The sequence below is a fragment of the Anopheles nili genome, chromosome 3 (assembly GCF_943737925.1).
Source record: "Anopheles nili chromosome 3, idAnoNiliSN_F5_01, whole genome shotgun sequence".
NCBI classification, from domain to species: domain Eukaryota; kingdom Metazoa; phylum Arthropoda; class Insecta; order Diptera; family Culicidae; genus Anopheles; species Anopheles nili.
This window is the reverse complement of record NC_071292.1, coordinates 12,349,849-12,368,360: the sequence shown is the minus strand read 5'-3', so window position 1 is coordinate 12,368,360 and position 18,512 is coordinate 12,349,849. Positions and strand designations below refer to the sequence as shown.

At 50.3% G+C, this 18,512-nt stretch overlaps 3 protein-coding genes across 3 annotated transcripts; 2 read left to right on the top strand and 1 right to left on the bottom strand.

Moving 5' to 3' along the window:
* Positions 1–316: 316 nt before the first annotated feature.
* LOC128725114 (dynein axonemal heavy chain 7) lies at positions 317–14,162 on the top strand. The gene is made up of 19 exons (XM_053818834.1): positions 317–617; positions 687–1,270; positions 1,344–1,577; positions 1,655–1,846; positions 1,910–3,004; positions 3,073–3,485; positions 3,567–7,770; positions 7,840–8,136; positions 8,227–8,573; positions 8,636–9,371; positions 9,467–9,936; positions 10,037–11,301; positions 11,378–12,372; positions 12,463–12,471; positions 12,600–12,617; positions 12,739–12,756; positions 12,967–13,101; positions 13,186–13,716; positions 13,797–14,162. The coding sequence occupies exons 1-19, from the start codon at positions 317–319 to the stop codon at positions 14,007–14,009; spliced, it is 12,057 nt and encodes a 4,018-aa protein (XP_053674809.1). The 3' UTR covers positions 14,010–14,162.
* A 123-nt stretch (positions 14,163–14,285) lies between these two features.
* Positions 14,286–16,419, bottom strand: LOC128723289 (syntenin-1-like). Its single transcript, XM_053817012.1, has 4 exons — positions 16,295–16,419; positions 15,386–15,840; positions 15,070–15,305; positions 14,286–14,988 (listed from the first exon to the last, which is right to left on the bottom strand). Exons 2-4 carry the CDS (start codon positions 15,830–15,832, stop codon positions 14,670–14,672), a joined length of 1,002 nt encoding a protein of 333 aa, XP_053672987.1. The 5' UTR covers positions 15,833–15,840; positions 16,295–16,419; the 3' UTR covers positions 14,286–14,669.
* Positions 16,420–16,669: 250 nt separating this feature from the next.
* LOC128723413 (RNA-binding protein with serine-rich domain 1-A) lies at positions 16,670–18,507 on the top strand. Its single transcript, XM_053817149.1, has 3 exons — positions 16,670–16,791; positions 16,869–16,985; positions 17,281–18,507. Coding segments are annotated over exons 1-3 (966 nt in total). The 5' UTR covers positions 16,670–16,789; the 3' UTR covers positions 18,128–18,507.
* Positions 18,508–18,512: the final 5 nt, after the last annotated feature.

Here is an 18,512-nt window from a genome sequence, read left to right as displayed (position 1 = left end):
TTTACTCTTGAATTGAATTTGAAGCGTTTGATTAAATCTATTGCCTACGTTAAATGGATTTTATGTGAAATAATATCTTTTCCTAATAGGAAATTTTCACTAACACCCCTAGATGTTTAGTTCAATACCATAGAAACATGTTTACCGCGCTTGGTAATCCGTTACCAATGGTGCCGTGACATTGATATGTAGAGCATTTTTTATCTAACGCCTGGGATATCCTTCCAGCTGTTCAGTTGAGAGGTCATTGAACAGCCGTTTCACCTTATTGATTGTTAGTTTTCTCAAAAAAAAAACGTCCCTCACTCCTAGAGCCATGAAACCCAGCTCGGATCGAAGGGCATCGGCCCCGGTACGAAAACGGACTCATGATGGCTCTCGTTCAATCGCGGGAAGTATAGACGTACCAGGACCCTCGGGCTCGTTGCGCATAAACCGTAGGGCTCACCCAGAACACAACACTAAGCAAATTTGGCGCGAGCTTAACATGCCCACGGATTGCGATTTTATTGGGCCGAATGTGTTTAGTCTGCCTGAGAAGTTGCTGCGGCACAATCCCAAGATGCGACCTTCTCCTCTGGCCCGTCCGAAGCCTGACCGGAATGCTGATAAAAAGAGTAACTATTTGCAATGGGTTAATCTTAAAGAGCAACAAAACACGTGGCTAATGTTACTTCATTTGGTAGAAATTCGTTCGTACACCGCGTTGAGGAAGGATCGCGAAGATTTTCGTCGCAGACTTGTGCGGTTGATCGTGCGCAAGGAACACGAGAAGGACGATCCGGAAAACACGTTCCCGAACGTGGAAGAACGTGAGCTGCTGCGATATTACCATTACATCCGGCATGGTATCGATACCGTGCACGTGTCGCCCGTCGATAAGCGAGTGTTGCAGCGGATTCTCCGGTTGATTCCGAAGCACTTGACTAAGTGGAAACAAGCGCTACGTGATATCATCGGTGAAATCAAGGAAGACTACTCGTTCGCCGTTCGGAAGGCGGTGGTTGATTTCGTCCTTGCTGACGCTATGACCAAGTACGCGCGTAAGGAGGACATCACGCCCGGTCGGTTGGAGATTAAGGAGCTGCGCCTGAAGTGGAAACATCGGTACGATGAGAATCAGAGCAAGATCAGACGCAATCTTTTCTCGATCAACGCCTGTTCGGAGCAAATTCTGGAACTGTGGGATACGACCTTTAAAAAGCTGCTAATGGTGAACGTAAAGGAGCTGGAGGCGAAAGGCGAGGCGTACGATTTGACGGAGTTTACGGTATGCTATGGGATGGGATACAGCAACGGTGTTCGATTGCATGTTTGAAACTTAATGGAATTTTATTCCGCAGTCGACGGTGAATCAGCAAATTGAAGAAATAAGACTAACGCTTTCCGAAAAATGGTACGGTGCGATCAAGACCATTTTTCATAAAGGCGTCAAGAAGAAGCTCATCCCGGATGATTCCAAGCCCAAGATGCTGAAAAAGTTTTTCAACTCTTTAGCGACACTGATGACGAGGCAGTTGCAAAACTTGTGCATTAGCAGCATCGAATCGTACACCCATTACATCTGTGACGTTGGTGTAAGCATGTGTTTTCATCGCAGTTGTACTTATTTTCTGGATGTTTATTTTTGCTTGTTTTTTATTTGTTCTTGCAGCGCTCGAACCAAGGATTTCGGCTTACCATTTTGTTGGAAAATCAGGACACGCTCTCCTTCATTCCTAGCTTTTCCAGATTTCAGATAGAAATTTTAAAAATCATCGACAATATAGTGAAGTCAGTCAAAAGTTTTCCAAGGATCGAAAGGCAAATTTATCCTGACCTCCCGTGCCCACATGAAACCTTGAGGGTAAGTGGCAATAATCGCTACAATAGTTAAGCACTTTTAAACATGATTAATTTTTTTTTGCAGCCTGAAATACCTCCTGAAGTGATAAATGTGTGCAAAGAAAAAATCCACGACATTCTGGAGGAGCAACGAATTGGACCCGAGCTGCGCATGCAGGACTTCGACAACTACATGACTCTGATGAACGGATCCGACATCGATGACATCGAGCGATTTATGGAGAAACGTCCCAGTTTTGAGGAGTACTGTACGTACATACAGCGCTACAAAAAGATGGAGAACGACGTTGCGCGAGAAATTTACGGCGTTTTGTCCATGGGGTTCTATGAATTTCATCGCGAAGGTCTTATCGACACCCTGGAAGGGTTGGCCAAGTTTATGCAGCAAGAGTTGATCGCGAAAATGACGGCTGATCAGCAGAGTGGGGCCCACCAGCTAGCGATCGAGTACGAGGCTATTTCGACGAAGATTATAACGATCCCAAAAGACACGGTTGAGTTGATGACGCTGAAGGCGTACGCAATTCGGATGGAAGAAACGACGATACCCGAGATGGAGGAACGGCTAAAGAAGAACCTGCACCATCTGCTGTATCTCACAGATTACACGATATTCACGCCACTGGAGATTAAGCAAAACAACAACACCTTCCAGTGGTACATGAAGATGCCCACGATCTTCCAGGACCACAAGAACATTATCGCCGAAAAGGTAATTGAGTACCAGGATGCGCTAAAGCGACGTATCGAGAGTTTCCGGCGCGATCTGGAGCTCTTCTGGCAGCAGGTGAAGGAGTACGACTCTTGGGGAGACATTAAAAATTTACAAAAGTTCAAAAAGAAAGCCACGGCGCTGGACAGCAAACTCGTGGCGGCAATGGACAAGATCGATCACATCAACGAAGAAGAGACGGCGTATGGTTGGGAGCTTTCGCAATATCCGACACGGAAGCAATGTCACGATAAGCTGGCACCGTACAAACAGCTATACGATGCTGGGCAGGAATTTATGGACAAACATGATCTATGGATGCACTCGCAGGTTGGCTCCCACGATCCGGAACAAATCGACGATACGGTGGGAACGCTCTATCGTACGGTGTATAAGCTGGAGAAACATTTCTCAGACTCTTACCAAACACAACGTCTTGCACATGATGTAAGTTGAGTAGTTGTAATGCGGTGCACGATGCACTCCATGTCGCTGAATGCCATGTTGTTTTTTAGATCAAAAATCGAATCGATCAGTTTAAAACACATATGCCGATCGTACAGACGTTGGGTAATCCTGGCATGAAGGAACGACACTGGGAGCAAGTGTCCGAAATCATAGGCTTTCCGATACGCATATCGGCCGAGCTAACGTTAGAACGCGTGATCGACTACGGATTGGATGACTACATACAGCGCTTTGAAACCATTTCCGAGAGCGCCACGAAGGAGAATAACCTAGAGAAGGCCATGATTAAGATGGTTAACGAGTGGAGTGATATGGCATTTGTGGTGTTGCCCTACCGGGACACTGGTACGTACATTTTGTCAGCGATCGACGACATCCAGGTGCTGCTGGATGATCACATCATCAAGACGCAGACGATGAAAAGCTCGCTGTACATTAAACCTTTCGAGAAAGACATTATGTAAGTACGCACCATTGCATGCTTCCCGTACATGTTGGTGGGAGATTTGGTGGATCCGTTAATCACTGCTGTCGATTCTAGCGCTTGGGAAAAGAAGCTGATGCTGCTGCAAGACATCCTAGATGATTGGCTAAAGGTGCAGGCAACCTGGATGTACTTGGAGCCGATCTTTTCGAGCCCGGACATTCAATCGCAGATGCCGGAAGAGGGTCGCCGGTTCAGCGCGGTCGACAAGATCTGGAAGGATCTGATGAAGTCGGTCCAGGCTGACACCAAGGTTTTGGTGGTGCTGGAAATAGACAAAATGTCGGAGAAACTGAAGAAATCCTACGGCCTGCTGGAGGTGATCCAGAAGGGCCTGAACGAGTACCTGGAAAAGAAGCGGATTTACTTCCCCCGCTTCTTCTTCCTGTCGAACGACGAGCTGCTCGAGATCCTGTCGGAAACGAAGGATCCCACCCGCGTTCAGCCGCACTTGAAGAAGTGCTTCGAGGGCATTGCTTCGCTGAACTTCACCGACGCGCTGGACATCACCGTCATGCGGTCGAGCGAAGGCGAAGAAGTCGATTTGATCGAGCAGGTCTCGACGAGCAAGGCGAAGGGTCAGGTCGAAAAGTGGTTGCTGGATTTGGAGGAATCGATGAAGAAGAGCATCCGCCTGAAGGTGGCCAAATCGTACGAGGCGTACACGGAGACGGAACGCCACAAGTGGGTGCTAATGTGGCCGGGCCAGTGCATCCAGAGCATTTCGTGCGCCTTTTGGACGCTCGAAACCACAATGTGCTTCGACAGCGAGGAGCCTCTGGCTGCGTTGGAGGAGTACTTGGAAACGTGCAAGGTTCAAATCGCCTTCATTGTGGACTTGGTCCGCGGAAAGCTAGCCATGCAGAACCGCCTCACGTTGGGTGCGCTGGTGGTGCTGGATGTGCACGCTCGTGACGTCCTGTCCGACATGATTGAGAAGAAAACCTGCCAGGTGGATGATTTCAACTGGCTCGCCCAGCTGAGGTACTACTTCGAGGAGCAAAATTTGGCCACGCGTATGATCAACTCGACGCTGATGTACGGCTACGAGTACCTCGGTAACACGGCGCGGTTGGTCATCACACCACTGACGGATCGGTGCTTCCGTACGCTCTTTGGAGCACTTCATTTGCATTTGGGAGGCGCTCCCGAAGGTCCTGCGGGTACGGGCAAAACGGAAACGACCAAAGATTTAGCGAAAGCCGTCGCAAAACAGTGCGTCGTGTTCAACTGTTCCGACGGGCTGGACTACATTGCTCTGGGGAAATTTTTCAAGGGCCTAGCATCGTGTGGAGCTTGGTCGTGCTTTGACGAGTTCAACCGCATCGATCTGGAGGTCCTGTCGGTCGTTGCCCAACAGATACTGACCATTCAGCGGGGTATTAATTCTGGTTCACCCAAGATGGAGTTCGAGGGGACGGAAATCAAGCTCGATCCATCTTGTGCGGTGTTCATCACGATGAATCCAGGCTACGCCGGTCGTTCGGAGCTGCCGGACAACTTGAAGGCACTGTTTCGTTCGGTCGCCATGATGGTCCCAGATTACGTGCTGATCTCTGAGATTGAGCTGTACGCGTACGGCTTCCTGAACGCAAAGCCACTAGCGGTGAAGATCGTCGCCACGTATCGACTATGCTCGGAGCAGCTGAGCTCGCAACCGCACTACGACTACGGTATGCGCGCGGTAAAATCGGTACTGAAGGCGGCCGGTGCCCTGAAGCTGCGCTACCCGGACGAATCGGAAGACATATTGGTGCTGCGTTCGATAAAGGACGTAAATTTGGCGAAATTCCTCAACCAAGATGTGCCCCTGTTCCAGGGCATCATCTCGGATCTGTTCCCGGGCGTGGTGCTTCCGAAGCCGGACTACGCAGTGTTCGATGTCGCGGTGCAGAAGGCGTGCGCCAAGCAGAACAAGCAGTTCACGCCGTTCTTCCTCGAGAAGGTGCAGCAGCTGTACGAGATGATTGTAGTTCGACACGGGCTGATGATCGTGGGTCCACCGCTGGGCGGAAAAACGTCCGCCTATCGTGTGCTGGCTGAGGCGTTGGCGATGATTGAGGAGTTGGGTGAGATGGGCGAACATCGCGCTCAGTACACGGTGATGAACCCGAAGGCCATCACCATGGGCCAACTGTACGGTCAGTTTGATCCTGTTTCGCATGAGTGGAGTGACGGGATCCTGGCGGTGAGCTATCGACAATACGCGCAGAGTACCAGCACCGATCGCAAGTGGTTGATTTTCGATGGTCCAGTGGATGCGATCTGGATCGAGAACATGAACACCGTGCTGGATGACAACAAGAAGTTGTGCCTGATGTCGGGCGAAATCATACAGCTCTCTTCTACGACGAATCTGATATTTGAGGTGATGGACTTGGACGCCGCTTCACCGGCGACGGTGTCCCGATGTGGTATGATCTACATGGAACCGTCCTCGTTGGGTTGGGAACCGGTGCTGGAATCGTGGAAAAACACGCTCCCACCGGCGCTGCATTCGATGAACAAGCAGGTGATCACACAGATGTTCCACCGCTTCTGTCCGCTGCTATTGTGGTTCGTCCGCAGAGGCGGATCATTGCGTGAGATGATGCCGACAAGCGACGCGAACCTGGTACTATCCGTGATGCATCTGTTCGACTGCTTCATGGACGACTACCGGAACGAGACGTACATGAAGGCCGTCTCAGAGGTGGACGTGCGGGCGCAGCTAGAGGGTGTGTTCTTCTTTTCCTGCATTTGGGCTATTGGCGGCCCGCTCGAGACCGACAGCCGGGCCCGGTTCAGCGAGCTCTTCCGCGCACTGACCGAGAAGGTGTTCCCGCCGGAGCTAAACGAAAAGTTCCGCATACCGGAGCATCTGCAGGTGCAGCCACTTTCGAAGCCATTCATCTTCCAGATCCCGAAGGGTGGCACCGTGTTCGACTACCGCTTCACGAAGGAGGGCAAAGGCAAATGGCGCCCGTGGGCCGAGGAGATCGGTCAGAGCACCAGCATCCAGCGAGACGTGCCGGTGAATCAGGTGATCGTGCCGACGATCGAAACGATACGCATCGATGCGCTGCTGGAACTGCTGGTGCAGCACGGCAAGTGTCTGCTGCTCGTCGGTCCCACGGGTACCGGAAAGAGCGTGTACACGATCGACTTCCTGCTGAAGCGCAACGATACCAACGTCTTCAAGCCGCTCCTGATCAGCTTCTCGGCGCAGACGTCCGCCAACCAGGTGCAGGACATCATCATGTCGAAGTTGGATAAACGCCGCAAGGGTGTGTTTGGACCACCGTTGGGGAAGAAGTGTGTCGTCTTCATCGACGACGTGTCGATGCCGTTGAAGGAAACGTACGGCGCTCAACCACCGATCGAGATCGTGCGCATGTGGCTGGATCACAACCTGTGGTATGATCGGAAGGACGTGACGGCGATGAAGCTGGTTGATCTGCAGCTGATGTGTGCGATGGGACCTCCAAGCACGGGAAATACGGTATCACCTCGGTTTTCCCAGCACTTCAACTCGGTCGCGATGGACGAGTTCGACGACCCGACGCTGATCGGTATTTTCAGCAAGATAGTCCTGTGGCATTTGGATACGCGCGGCTTTTCGAAGGAGTTTGATCCTTGCATCGACGAGATTGTGCTGTCCACGTTGCAGATTTATCGCCAGGCGCGAGCTGTCCTGCTACCAACGCCAGCTAAGTGTCACTATTTGTTCAATTTGCGTGATTTTTCGCGCGTCATTCAGGGCGTGCTGTTGTCAGTGCCTGAGGGCACGGAAACGCTCAACTCCATGCGACGTCTGTGGGCTCACGAGATCCTGCGCGTGTACGGTGATCGTCTGGTGGATGACAGTGATCGTGAGTGGTTGTTCCAGGAGTTGTGCACCGTCGTGCGGGAGTACATGAAGGAAGACCCTAAGGACCTGTTCGATCGGTTCGTGGAAGGAAACGAGCTGACGGAGTCCTCGCTGCGGGGGTTGATGTTTTGTGACTTCACCAATCCCAAGGCGGACACCAAATTGTACCTCGAGGTGGTGGATATTGAGGAGCTGAGCTTCGTGGTGGAGTCGTACCTGGTGGAGTTCAACAACATGTCGAAGAAACCGATGTCGTTGGTGCTGTTCCGGTTCGCGATCGAGCATCTTTCGCGCATTTGTCGCATCATCAAGCAGCCGCGAAGTCACGCATTGCTTGTAGGAGTCGGTGGTTCTGGTAGGCAGTCGTTGGCTCGAATCGCATCCCACATCTGCTCCTATGAGCTTTACCAGGTAACTGAATTTGCGGATGGTAGAAGGCTGCTCTGCTTCTTTCCTGACTGAAGTACATTTCTCGTGTAGGTTGAAATATCCCGTCAGTACGGCATGACCGAGTGGCGCGAGGATATGAAAAATTTGCTCAAAAAAGTTTGCAGCTCGGATCAGCACATTTGCTTCCTGTTCACGGACACGCAAGTGAAGGAGGAAGGCTTCCTGGAGGACATCAACAATTTGCTCAATTCCGGGGAGATTCCCAACCTGTTTACAAATGAGGAAAAGTCGGAAATAATTGAAAAGATGCGCCAGATGGATCGGCAAAAGGAAAAGAGCCAACAGACGGATGGCAGCTTGGTGGCGTTGTTCAATCTGTTCGTCACGGTGAGTGTTTGTTTGCGAGAATGTATTAGCATATGTGGATCTTTCCTGCAGTAACATCTAATGTACGATCTGTGGCTATTCTAAATGCAGATAATACGCGACCAACTGCACATCGTGCTGTCCATGTCACCGATTGGAGATGCCTTCCGGAATCGGGTCCGAAAGTTTCCGTCCATCGTAAACTGCTGCACCATCGACTGGTTCCAGTCGTGGCCAAAGGACGCCCTCACGGCAGTGGCAACAAAGTTTTTGTCCTCAGTAGAAATGACGGACATGGAGCGCCAGTGCTGTATTGATATGTGCATGGAGTTCCACACCACCACTCAGCAGTTGTCGGATGAATTCCTGATACGGTTGAAGCGGTACAACTATGTGACCCCGACGTCGTACTTGGAGATGATCCATACCTTCAAGACGTTGCTCGACAAGAAACGAACGTGAGTATGTTTTTTTTTGCGTTTGATTGCAACCGTTCATGCGAATGTTTCGTTTTTTTTAGCGAGGTGTTAACCGGAAAGAATCGTTATTTGACGGGTTTGAAGCAGCTGGAGATTGCCGCCCAGCAAATTGGCGTGATGCAGGAGCAACTGGAAGCAGTGCAACCGCAAATGAAGATCGCTGCTGAAACGGTTGCTCAGCAAATGGCCAAAGTCCAAGCGGATAGCGAAGTAGCCGCCGAACAGAAGCAAATGGTGGAAAAGGATGAAGCTGCCGCCCAGGAGCAAGCTGCAGCTGCTAACGCCATTAAGGAGGTGTGCGATGCTAAGCTAGCCGATGCGATGCCTATCCTGGACGCCGCGATGGAAGCTCTCAACACGCTCACGCCGGCTGACATCACGATCGTGAAGACGATGAAAAGCCCCCCGATCGGTGTGAAGGTTGTCATGGAGGCGGTTTGCATTCTAAAGGATCTAAAACCGGATCGCGTCCAGAACCCGTCCGGCATGGGCATGGTGGAGGACTACTGGGGGCCCTCGAAACGTGTCCTGGGCGATATGAAGTTCATGGATGGGCTGCTCAACTTCGAGAAGGATGACATTCCTCCGAAAGTCATCCAGAAGCTGGAGGAGCGCATCTTTACCAATGAAAATTTTGATCCTGAAAAGGTGAAGGCTGCCTCGACAGCTGCGGAGGGGCTGTGCAAGTGGATCATCGCCATCTCCAAGTACGACAAGGTGGCAAAGGAGATCGCACCGAAGAAGGCGGCGTTGGCTGAAGCACAAGCGAGCTACAATGTAGGATTAATGGGGTTGCTCTCGTCAAATTACGCTGGAAATGGGGACAAGCCTTCTAACGTGTTGTTCAATTTTCTTTGCACTTTCTGTTCTAGTCCGCCATGACGATACTAAACGCGAAGCTAGAACAGCTGCGCATCGTGGAGGAGAACCTGGCCGATCTCCAACGCAAACTAGACGAGCAGATAGCGCAGCACGCGAAACTGCAGGCAAATGTGGAGCTGTGCATGAAGAAGCTCGAACGAGCTACAGAAATCATAACCGGGCTGGGTGGAGAGAAGGATCGCTGGCAAACGGCCGCAGATACTCTGGCACAAATCTACGACACGTTAACCGGTGACGTGCTGATTGCGTCGGGTGTTGTCGCCTACCTGGGACCCTTCACGATGCAGTTCCGTGCGCAGCAGATCGTCCAGTGGATAGAACGGTGCACCGATCGCGGTATCATCTGCTCGCAGGACTTTCAGCTCGTGAATGTGCTTGGCAATCCGGTTGACATTCGGGCGTGGAACATTTTCGGTTTACCAAGCGATGCGTTTTCTGTTGAGAGTGCTATCATCATTCAGTAAGATATTTGGGAACTTGCATTCGGTGTGGGTCAGGTCTTGAAGGGTTGAAAGCCGAGTATTATTGTGTGTTGCTGTATGTTTTTCTTCTACTTGTAGCAATGCCCGCCGATGGCCGTTAATGATTGACCCGCAGGGTCAAGCCAATAAATGGGTGCGCAACATGGAGAAAGCGAACCGCATCTGCATCATACGCCTCACCCAGCCGGACTATACGCGTGTGCTAGAAAACGCCATCCAGTTTGGTCTGCCGGTGTTGCTGGAAAACGTCGGTGAAGAAATCGAACCGATGTTGGAGCCAATTCTCTTGAAGCAAATCTTCCGCCAAGGTGGAACAATGTGCATCAAGTTGGGCGACTCGATCATCGAGTACAACGATTCGTTCAAGTTTTACATCACAACGAAGCTCCGAAGTCCGCACTATCTGCCGGAAATTGCCGTCAAAGTGACGCTGCTCAATTTCATGATCACTCAGACCGGGTTGCAAGATCAGCTGCTCTCGATAACGGTGGCCCGCGAGAGGCCCGATCTGGAGACGGAGAAGAACTCGCTCATCGTGCAGGGGGCAGAGAACAAGCGGCAGCTGCAGGAGATCGAAGACAAGATCCTGCAGGTGCTTTCGTCCGAGGGAAACATCCTCGAGGACGAAACGGCTGTGTCGGTCCTAAGCTCGTCGAAAACGCTGGCCAACGAGATCAACGAGAAGCAAATCATTGCGGAGGTAACCGAGCGTCAGATCGATGTGGCCCGTCTGCAGTACACGCCGATCGCGGCACACTCCACGGTGCTGTTCTTTACCATTGCCGACTTGGCCTCCATCGATCCGATGTATCAGTATAGCCTGACCTGGTTCGTGAACCTCTTCACCGCGGCTATAGACAACACCGAGAAGGTGGACGAGGTGCCGGCCCGCTTGGAGGACCTTAGGACCTACTTCACGTACAGCCTGTACGAAAATATCTGCCGCAGTTTGTTCGAAAAGGATAAGATACTGTTCTCGCTGCTGTTGGCCACCAACCTGCAGCAGGATGCCGGGCAGCTCAGTATGGCCGAGCTGATGTTTCTACTTACCGGAGGCGTTGGGCTGGACAATCCTGAGCCAAATCCGGGCGCTGGTTGGTTGCCCGACAAAAACTGGGACGAAATATGCCGGTTGACGACGTCGTTTCAAGTGTTCGGTGACCTGCAGCGACATGTGGTGGAAAATCTGAAGGGCTGGAAGCAATACTTCGATGGTGATACGCCACATGAAGCGAGCATTCCAGAACCGTGGAACGCTCAGTTGTCTCCCTTCCAGAAACTGCTGGTTCTTCGTTGCTTCCGAGCGGATAAGCTGGTGCCGGCCATCGAGTTGTACGTAGCAAGTAAGTAGTGTGTTCTCTTTCGGGTATGATTGGTCTAAACGTAACATTGGTTTGGTTCTGACTTCCCGACTTGCAGAAACGATGGAACCGAAGTACGTGGAACCTCCTCCGTTTAACTTGGGTGCCTCATACGATGAGTCGAACTGCTGTGTGCCGCTGATCTTTGTGCTAACACCCGGAACCGATCCGACGGCCACACTGATCAAGTTCGCTGATTCGCAGGGCCTTGGTGGGGAACGGCTGCTTTCGTTGTCCCTTGGTCAGGGTCAAGGCCCGATCGCTACCAAGCTGATCGACAAAGGTACCAAATCTGGCCTTTGGATTCTGCTGCAAAACTGCCACCTGGCCCAGAGCTGGATGCCGACGCTTGAGAAGATCTGCGAGAGCTTCCAGCCAGACACTACTCATCCCGACTTCCGGCTCTGGCTAACCTCCTATCCGACGGAGCACTTCCCGGTGGTGGTGCTGCAGAATGGGATCAAGATCACGAACGAGCCGCCGAAGGGGTTGCGCATGAACGTAACCCGCTCGTTCATGACCGATCCGATCTCGAACGTGGAGTGGTTTGAGGCGTGTAAGCATCCGGCCAGCTTTAAGAAATTGCTTTTCAGCTTGTGCTTTTTCCACGGCATCGTACAAGAGCGCCGTCAGTTTGGGCCGATCGGTTGGAATATTCCGTACGAGTTCAACGAGACCGATCTCAGCATCAGCCTGACACAGTTGCGCATGTTCTTGGACGAGTATGAGGAAGTTCCCTTTGTGGCGCTTTGCTATCTGACGGGAGAGTGTAACTACGGTGGACGTGTAACCGACGATTGGGATCGGCGGTGTTTGAACACGATCCTTGCAAAGTTTTACAACCCCCAGGTGGTGCAGAACGAGGAGTACATCTTTGACGAAGTTGGACAATATCCGGTGCCAGAGCTGAGGGAGCACGAGGAGTTTGTAGCCTTCATACGCGATCTTCCTGTCATTGCGCGACCGGGCGTATTTGGGTTGCACGAGAACGCGGACATGCTAAAGGATCAGAAGGAAACCGACACTCTTTTGAATAGTGCGCTTAAGACACAGGTATTGAGGCATTTTTGTTCACGTCCTTTTATTATCACCGTAATCGTATTCGTATTCAAAATTTTACCTCTTATCAAACGCTGTCATCAGGATCGAACGGTAAGTAAACGATATGGCTAAGTATGGAAGCTGTAAATCCGAAAGGCTATAAAGTGATTTAAAGGGATTTAAAAAGCAAACAATATGAACTAATATTTTTCGCTCTTGTTACAATGATGCTGTGATAGGATTTACTGCTTATGAAGGTAAGGTACTTAGTAATAATATCCGAGATTTAATCTTACCTACTGGTATACGAAAAAAAGGATAACTATTTTTTGTTCTTACAATCCATTGGCACTCGCTTATCAATTGGCATTGACAAAGATCCTTGAGGATCAAAAGGTTTGTACTAAATTTGTTCTCGTCCAAAATTGTGGAGTTTTTATAAAAGTTTATCTGATTTATGATATTTTAGTTAGTTATTGTTTTACGCTGTATACATTTTGCTAAGGACTATCGTCCATTTTCTCTCGCGATCGTTTCTTGTGCTTTGTATACCAGAGATACAAATGTTAACATCACGACTATAACGAGTCCTTAATTTGATTGCAGAACACATCGACCGGTGTGTTTAAGGAAACTCCTGCCGAGTTGGTGATCCGCGTATCCTCGGACATTTTGTTGCGGTTGCCGCCAGAATTTGATCGCGATGCTGCGCTAGATAAATACCCTACAGACTATCACCAGGTAAAGTACATTCACGTCTATGACATGGCAACCATGGTTTGAAAAATTTCCTGTAAACTATAATACCATTTCCACCCCATCCAGAGCATGAATACGGTGCTGGTACAGGAGATGGTCCGGTTTAACAATCTTCTATCCTGCATCCGAGGAAGCCTCCTGACGGCTCGCAAAGCCATGCAGGGTCTCGTGGCCATGTCACCGACGGTTGAGGAGGTGGTCGGAGCGGTGCTGATCGGAAAAATCCCTTCCGTGTGGGCTAAACGATCATACCCGAGTCTGAAGCCTCTTGGATCGTACATCATTGACTTCATCGCCCGCCTAGAGTTCCTGCAGAAATGGTACGACGAAGGTCCACCGGCCACGTTCTGGGTGTCGGGATTTTTCTTCACCCAGGCCTTCCTGACCGGTGCGCAGCAAAACTATGCACGAAAGTACGTCATCCCAATCGATCTGCTAGTGTTCGATAATGAGGTGCTGAGAGAGACGGAAATCACCGAGCCCCCTGAGGACGGCGTGTTTGTGTATGGTTTGTTTCTGGAAGGGACTCGATGGGATCGCGAAAAGGGTTGCCTGCAAGAGTCGATACCACGTGTACTTTTCGATACCGTACCTTATGTGAGCATTACGAGCAACACTTAGGTTTAGCGCGAAATGATTTTATCATCTCTATTATCACTTCATTGCTTCATTTCTAGATCTTGCTGAAACCGATGAAGAAGGAGGACTTTGTACCGAAGCATACGTACCAATGTCCAGTGTATAAGACGGCCGAGAGACGCGGTACGCTGTCTACGACCGGGCATAGCACCAACTTTGTCATTTCATTGCTGCTCAACTGCGATCCCGCCATGAGACCGGATCACTGGGTGATGCGTGGGGCCGCTATGCTGTGTCAGCTTAGTCATTAACTGGTTTTTCTATACGCTCGGGGAACATAACACTTTCCGCACCTCTCGATTAGTCACGACGTTTTGCGACAGAGAGGATGGGAGTGTTTAAGAGAAAATTGTAGTAAAAGTAGCGTAAACAAATTTCCAGTAGTCAAATATACCCTTTTTCGAACAAATAAAAGAAACGAATAAACATAAGTGTTGGAAATCGAGTACGATTTGGCGAGTCTTGTGCAGTCAAAAAGGGGCTTTTCAAAAAATTGTAGAAAATCATAAATTTTGCTTTTTTTTATTTATTATTAAAACATAGTATATAAAAGTGCACCGATAATATATAGGGGGTGGAATAGTATAATAATATACGATAATACATGATTTGCAATCATAGATGGCAGATACGGTTGAATAGTTTTAGTTTAGATTAACAATTAATGAAACATATATGTTCGAGTCGCCAGCGCAGATTCTTCGCGACGTACGACCAACTGAGACTTCCTCTGTCAGATTTATCTGGGCGTAATTTGATAGGATTGTAAAGTGGTTTAGGTCTTTTTGGTTCACTACTCTGTTGAGGTTCTTCTTTAACTTTCTTTTTTTTTAATTGGAAAACTGTTTAACTTTGTAAGACTGGGTGTTTTGTTGTTGCAATTTGATATTGCACGAGAGCGATCTACGGGTTTAAAAATCCGGCACCGAGTGATCCATAATTCCCCGCAGCCATGAGGTGGAAAGCTTCTTTATCATCACGTCGTAGATAACCTTCGGCACGATCGTGATCGTCGTTACCGACTCGGACTGGCTGAGCAGCTGTCGAATCTCCTTGTCCTTCATGGCGATGACGTTCTGACCGTTTATCTCCAGCAACTGCTGATCGACCAGCAGCCCGTTGCGGGCAGCCGACGAGTCCTTCACAATGGCCGTGATAGTGCCGTCGCTAAACTGGAATCCGAAGGTCCCGGACGAGTCCTTGTGCAGGGTAACGGCCCTCTCGAACGGTCTAATTCGTGGGTCAAAGATAGTATGATCAATTGGAAGGTTAAATGATGCAATTTTTCAGTAAAATTGCGAGCATATTTACCGGTCGCGCACCACCACCGAAATGTTGTTCTTGTCGCTCTTCTTCAGCAGCTTGTGGACGTCATCGGTGGAAAATCCCGCCACGAGTGTACCGTTGATCTGTAAAATCTGATCGCCAAACCGCAAACCCACCAAGGCCGCCGGGCTGTTCTTGATGACCAGACACACAAAAACGCCCTTGTTGATGGCTTGAACACGAAGGCCTACTTTCTTGTCCGCGCCCTTGCACAATATCAGCTGTGTAGGAAGTAGATGAAGAAATCGAGTTTAGCTAAACGACGTCATCGCACCAATTGCCCTGCCCACCATTGCATTACCTCACGAATTCCATTGGTCACCTGGCCACGCTGCAGCCCGACAGAGTGCCCGGAGACGGGTGCCACCATGTTTGCATTGTTCACGATGGCCACCGTCGACTGCTGGGGGACGATGGCAGTAGCACCACCGGATGGTTGGGGCATGAACTGGGGCAGGTTTGCCTCGATCATTTCCTTCGACAACTCTAGCCCCATGTACTCGTACAGGTTCGGATACATGAAACCAGCACCTCCAGAGTGGTGGACATCGGTCTGCTTCGTATCATGCCCGTTCGTGAAGGTAGGATACAGGCTGTACTCGGGCGGTCCCTTTGCGGCGCTGTTCGGTGCTGACGGAGCGTAATTAAGCTGCTGCTGCTGTTGAGCTGCGACGGTGGCCACCATATTATTCTGGGATTGCACCATCTTATCCACAAGCATGTCCTCAAGCGACGGATACAGCGACATCGTGGGCACTGCACAAGCAAAAACGGATCGAGAATAAGTGAAAGCGGCTAGAGTGAAACGACTGATAAGGGTAGGCTTGAAAGCAGCAGCGGTTATCAAAAACTCTCTTGATGAAGATTGCTGATGGTGAGTCAGACAATCAAATGTGAATCACCAAGACGCGTGCTGGAAAACGTGACTAGGAATGTAGCACCACCAAAGCTGTAGCTTGCCACCGAAGAAAAACTCAAACTACTGTCGTCAGACAAGAAAGAATCCTTGCATCGAGTAGCCTGCACACTTAAGGACACTCTGACGTGGCAGCGCAACTCTTTGTTTTAGTTCTTTGTTGGCTGGAATGCTCCTGCCAAGAACCAGATGATAAAGATAAGAAGAAACCCTTCTTTTTTCTCTACGTCCCAAAATCCCTTCGATGCACTACGGCGCATTATGTTCTTGGCAGTGCTGCACGTTGTTACTTACAGTTTTTGTTGTGGCTCGTGTGTTATTCAGGAGTGATGCTTGAAATTAAGGACCGTTTACTTTGGGCACCACGGACACAATGTGCGAATATGTTGATGCTGCGGAAAACTAAATTTAACGCGTGATCTGCGTGTTAAGCTGAATGCAGTCCCCAGCAGCGAAATATGAATCACCCCCGCTTGGCGAAGCAAACAAACACATGGGGAATGTTTATTTACTCCGCACAGAGAGCGTGTGAGTGCAGCGAGTGCCGGATTGCTTAGATCCCAACACTACCACTATTGCCAAGCGCAAACGTCAAAGGCTCTCAAAGCCGGGGCTTATGTAGCAAACTGTACGCACCTTGGGCCAACCCCATTTTTGACAACTTCGGCAGCAGAGTGGAAAAAAAAGCTAAGCAGCTTGCTCCCGAGAAGCGTCTGTAGCGAATTTACAAACGAATAGGGAATTTAATCTCGCTGAAAGGAAAAACACGATCGTCGCATTTCTACTGTCATGTAAGTAAAGGCAGCACAAACGCGCACGGTGCGGTTCTCACGTTTTATGGTGCTTAATTTTGTTTTTACCCTGACAGGACACGCTCGAAGAATCGCTCCGAGTCGGAGGAATCGGAAAAGGCCGACAAAAAGCAACGCGGCCGGGATAAGGAACGTAAAAAGCGGAGTTCCACCAGCAGCGATAGCAGTGGAAGGTATGCACAGTTATTAGATAAACGCAGCAATCCTTTATTTCGAGAGTGGCTCTAGAAAGGATGTTTCGATCGATGAAGCAAGCCTGTTTGCCGTGCGTGTGAGTGTGTGTGTGTGTATGCGTGAGTGCTTCTAGCGGCGGAACCGGCAATGTTGGAAAGCCAGCAATGCTTGCTAGTGGCACGTTCTCTTGATGTCTCACGAGGATGTGTGCATGCGCGTTGTTTCCTTCGGATCCTTGGGGGTGTATGAAATACAAGTTGACGGATTATCTCAACCTACTTTCGCCGTTTACAGCTCTTCCGACAGTAGCTCGTCTCGCAGCAGTTCGGGGTCACGTTCGAGCTCATCCAGCAGCAGCTCATCGTCCTCGAGCTCGTCCTCGTCGTCCAGCAGCGAGGCGGAGCGGTCCCGAACGAAGCGCAAAACCAACACTCGTTCGCGATCGCGCAGCAAGAGTCCCGTGGCGGCTCAGAACTGGGAGAAAGAATCCCCACTGAACAACAAGGAAGCACCACCGAAGGGAGGTCCAAATGTGCGAGCTAAGTCGAAGGAAAAGGTGGAACGTCGTAGCTCCGAACCGCGGGATAACGACAAGGAGAACAAACAGGGCCGCGCATCGTCGGCCGAGAAATCCAACAAAGAGTCACGCAGTCGCCGTTCGCGGTCCGGCTCATCGAAGAGGAAACGCCGGGAACGGTCCGTTACGCCGCGCCCGATTCGCATCCACATCGGGCGGCTAACGCGTAACGTCAACCGGGATCACATAATGGAAATTTTCAGCTCGTACGGGGATATAAGCAAGGTCGACTTCCCGATGGATCGCTTCCAGCCGTTTGGGCGCGGGTTTTGCTACGTCGAGTATGTCGACCCGGATGGAGCGGAAAACGCAATGAAGCACATGGACGGTGGGCAGATCGATGGGCAAGAAATTACGGCCTCGCCTGTGTTGGTACCGAAAACGCGGCCACCACCGAGGCGTCCGTCACCAATCATGCGCAACAATCGGCCCATGCCCCGTTGGCGAGCGTCCCCGATGCGTTACCGACGTCGTCCGTCCATCCGGCGCAGCCCGCGACGTAGACGTTCCCGCAGCCCGATCCGAAGACGGCGCCAGAGCAACAGCTCGGATAGTTCTCGTTAGGGACATAACAAGGGCCACACCCACATGCTGCTAGCCCGTAGGATTAATCGACTTGTCTTATTTGGGTTGATGCTTGAATTGTCAACCGAACTCTGCACTAAAGGAAACCGTATTTTATTGCGTTTGCGTGTGAATTGCAGCACCAAACCCCAACCAAATCATCGTCTCGTTTTCCTTTACGTTTTCATTTGCCCATGTGGCACGAACAGTTGTAATTTTTTTCGATTCGCATCGATACGAATTGATTTTATCTGTTCATGGTCGACGCTGGAAGAACCACCTTCACCAGCCAGGAGCTACACGATACCGACAGGATAAGGACTGCAATACCGTTGACGATGTGTATCCTGTTCATTTACATGTAAACCCTCCCCCATTAAACATA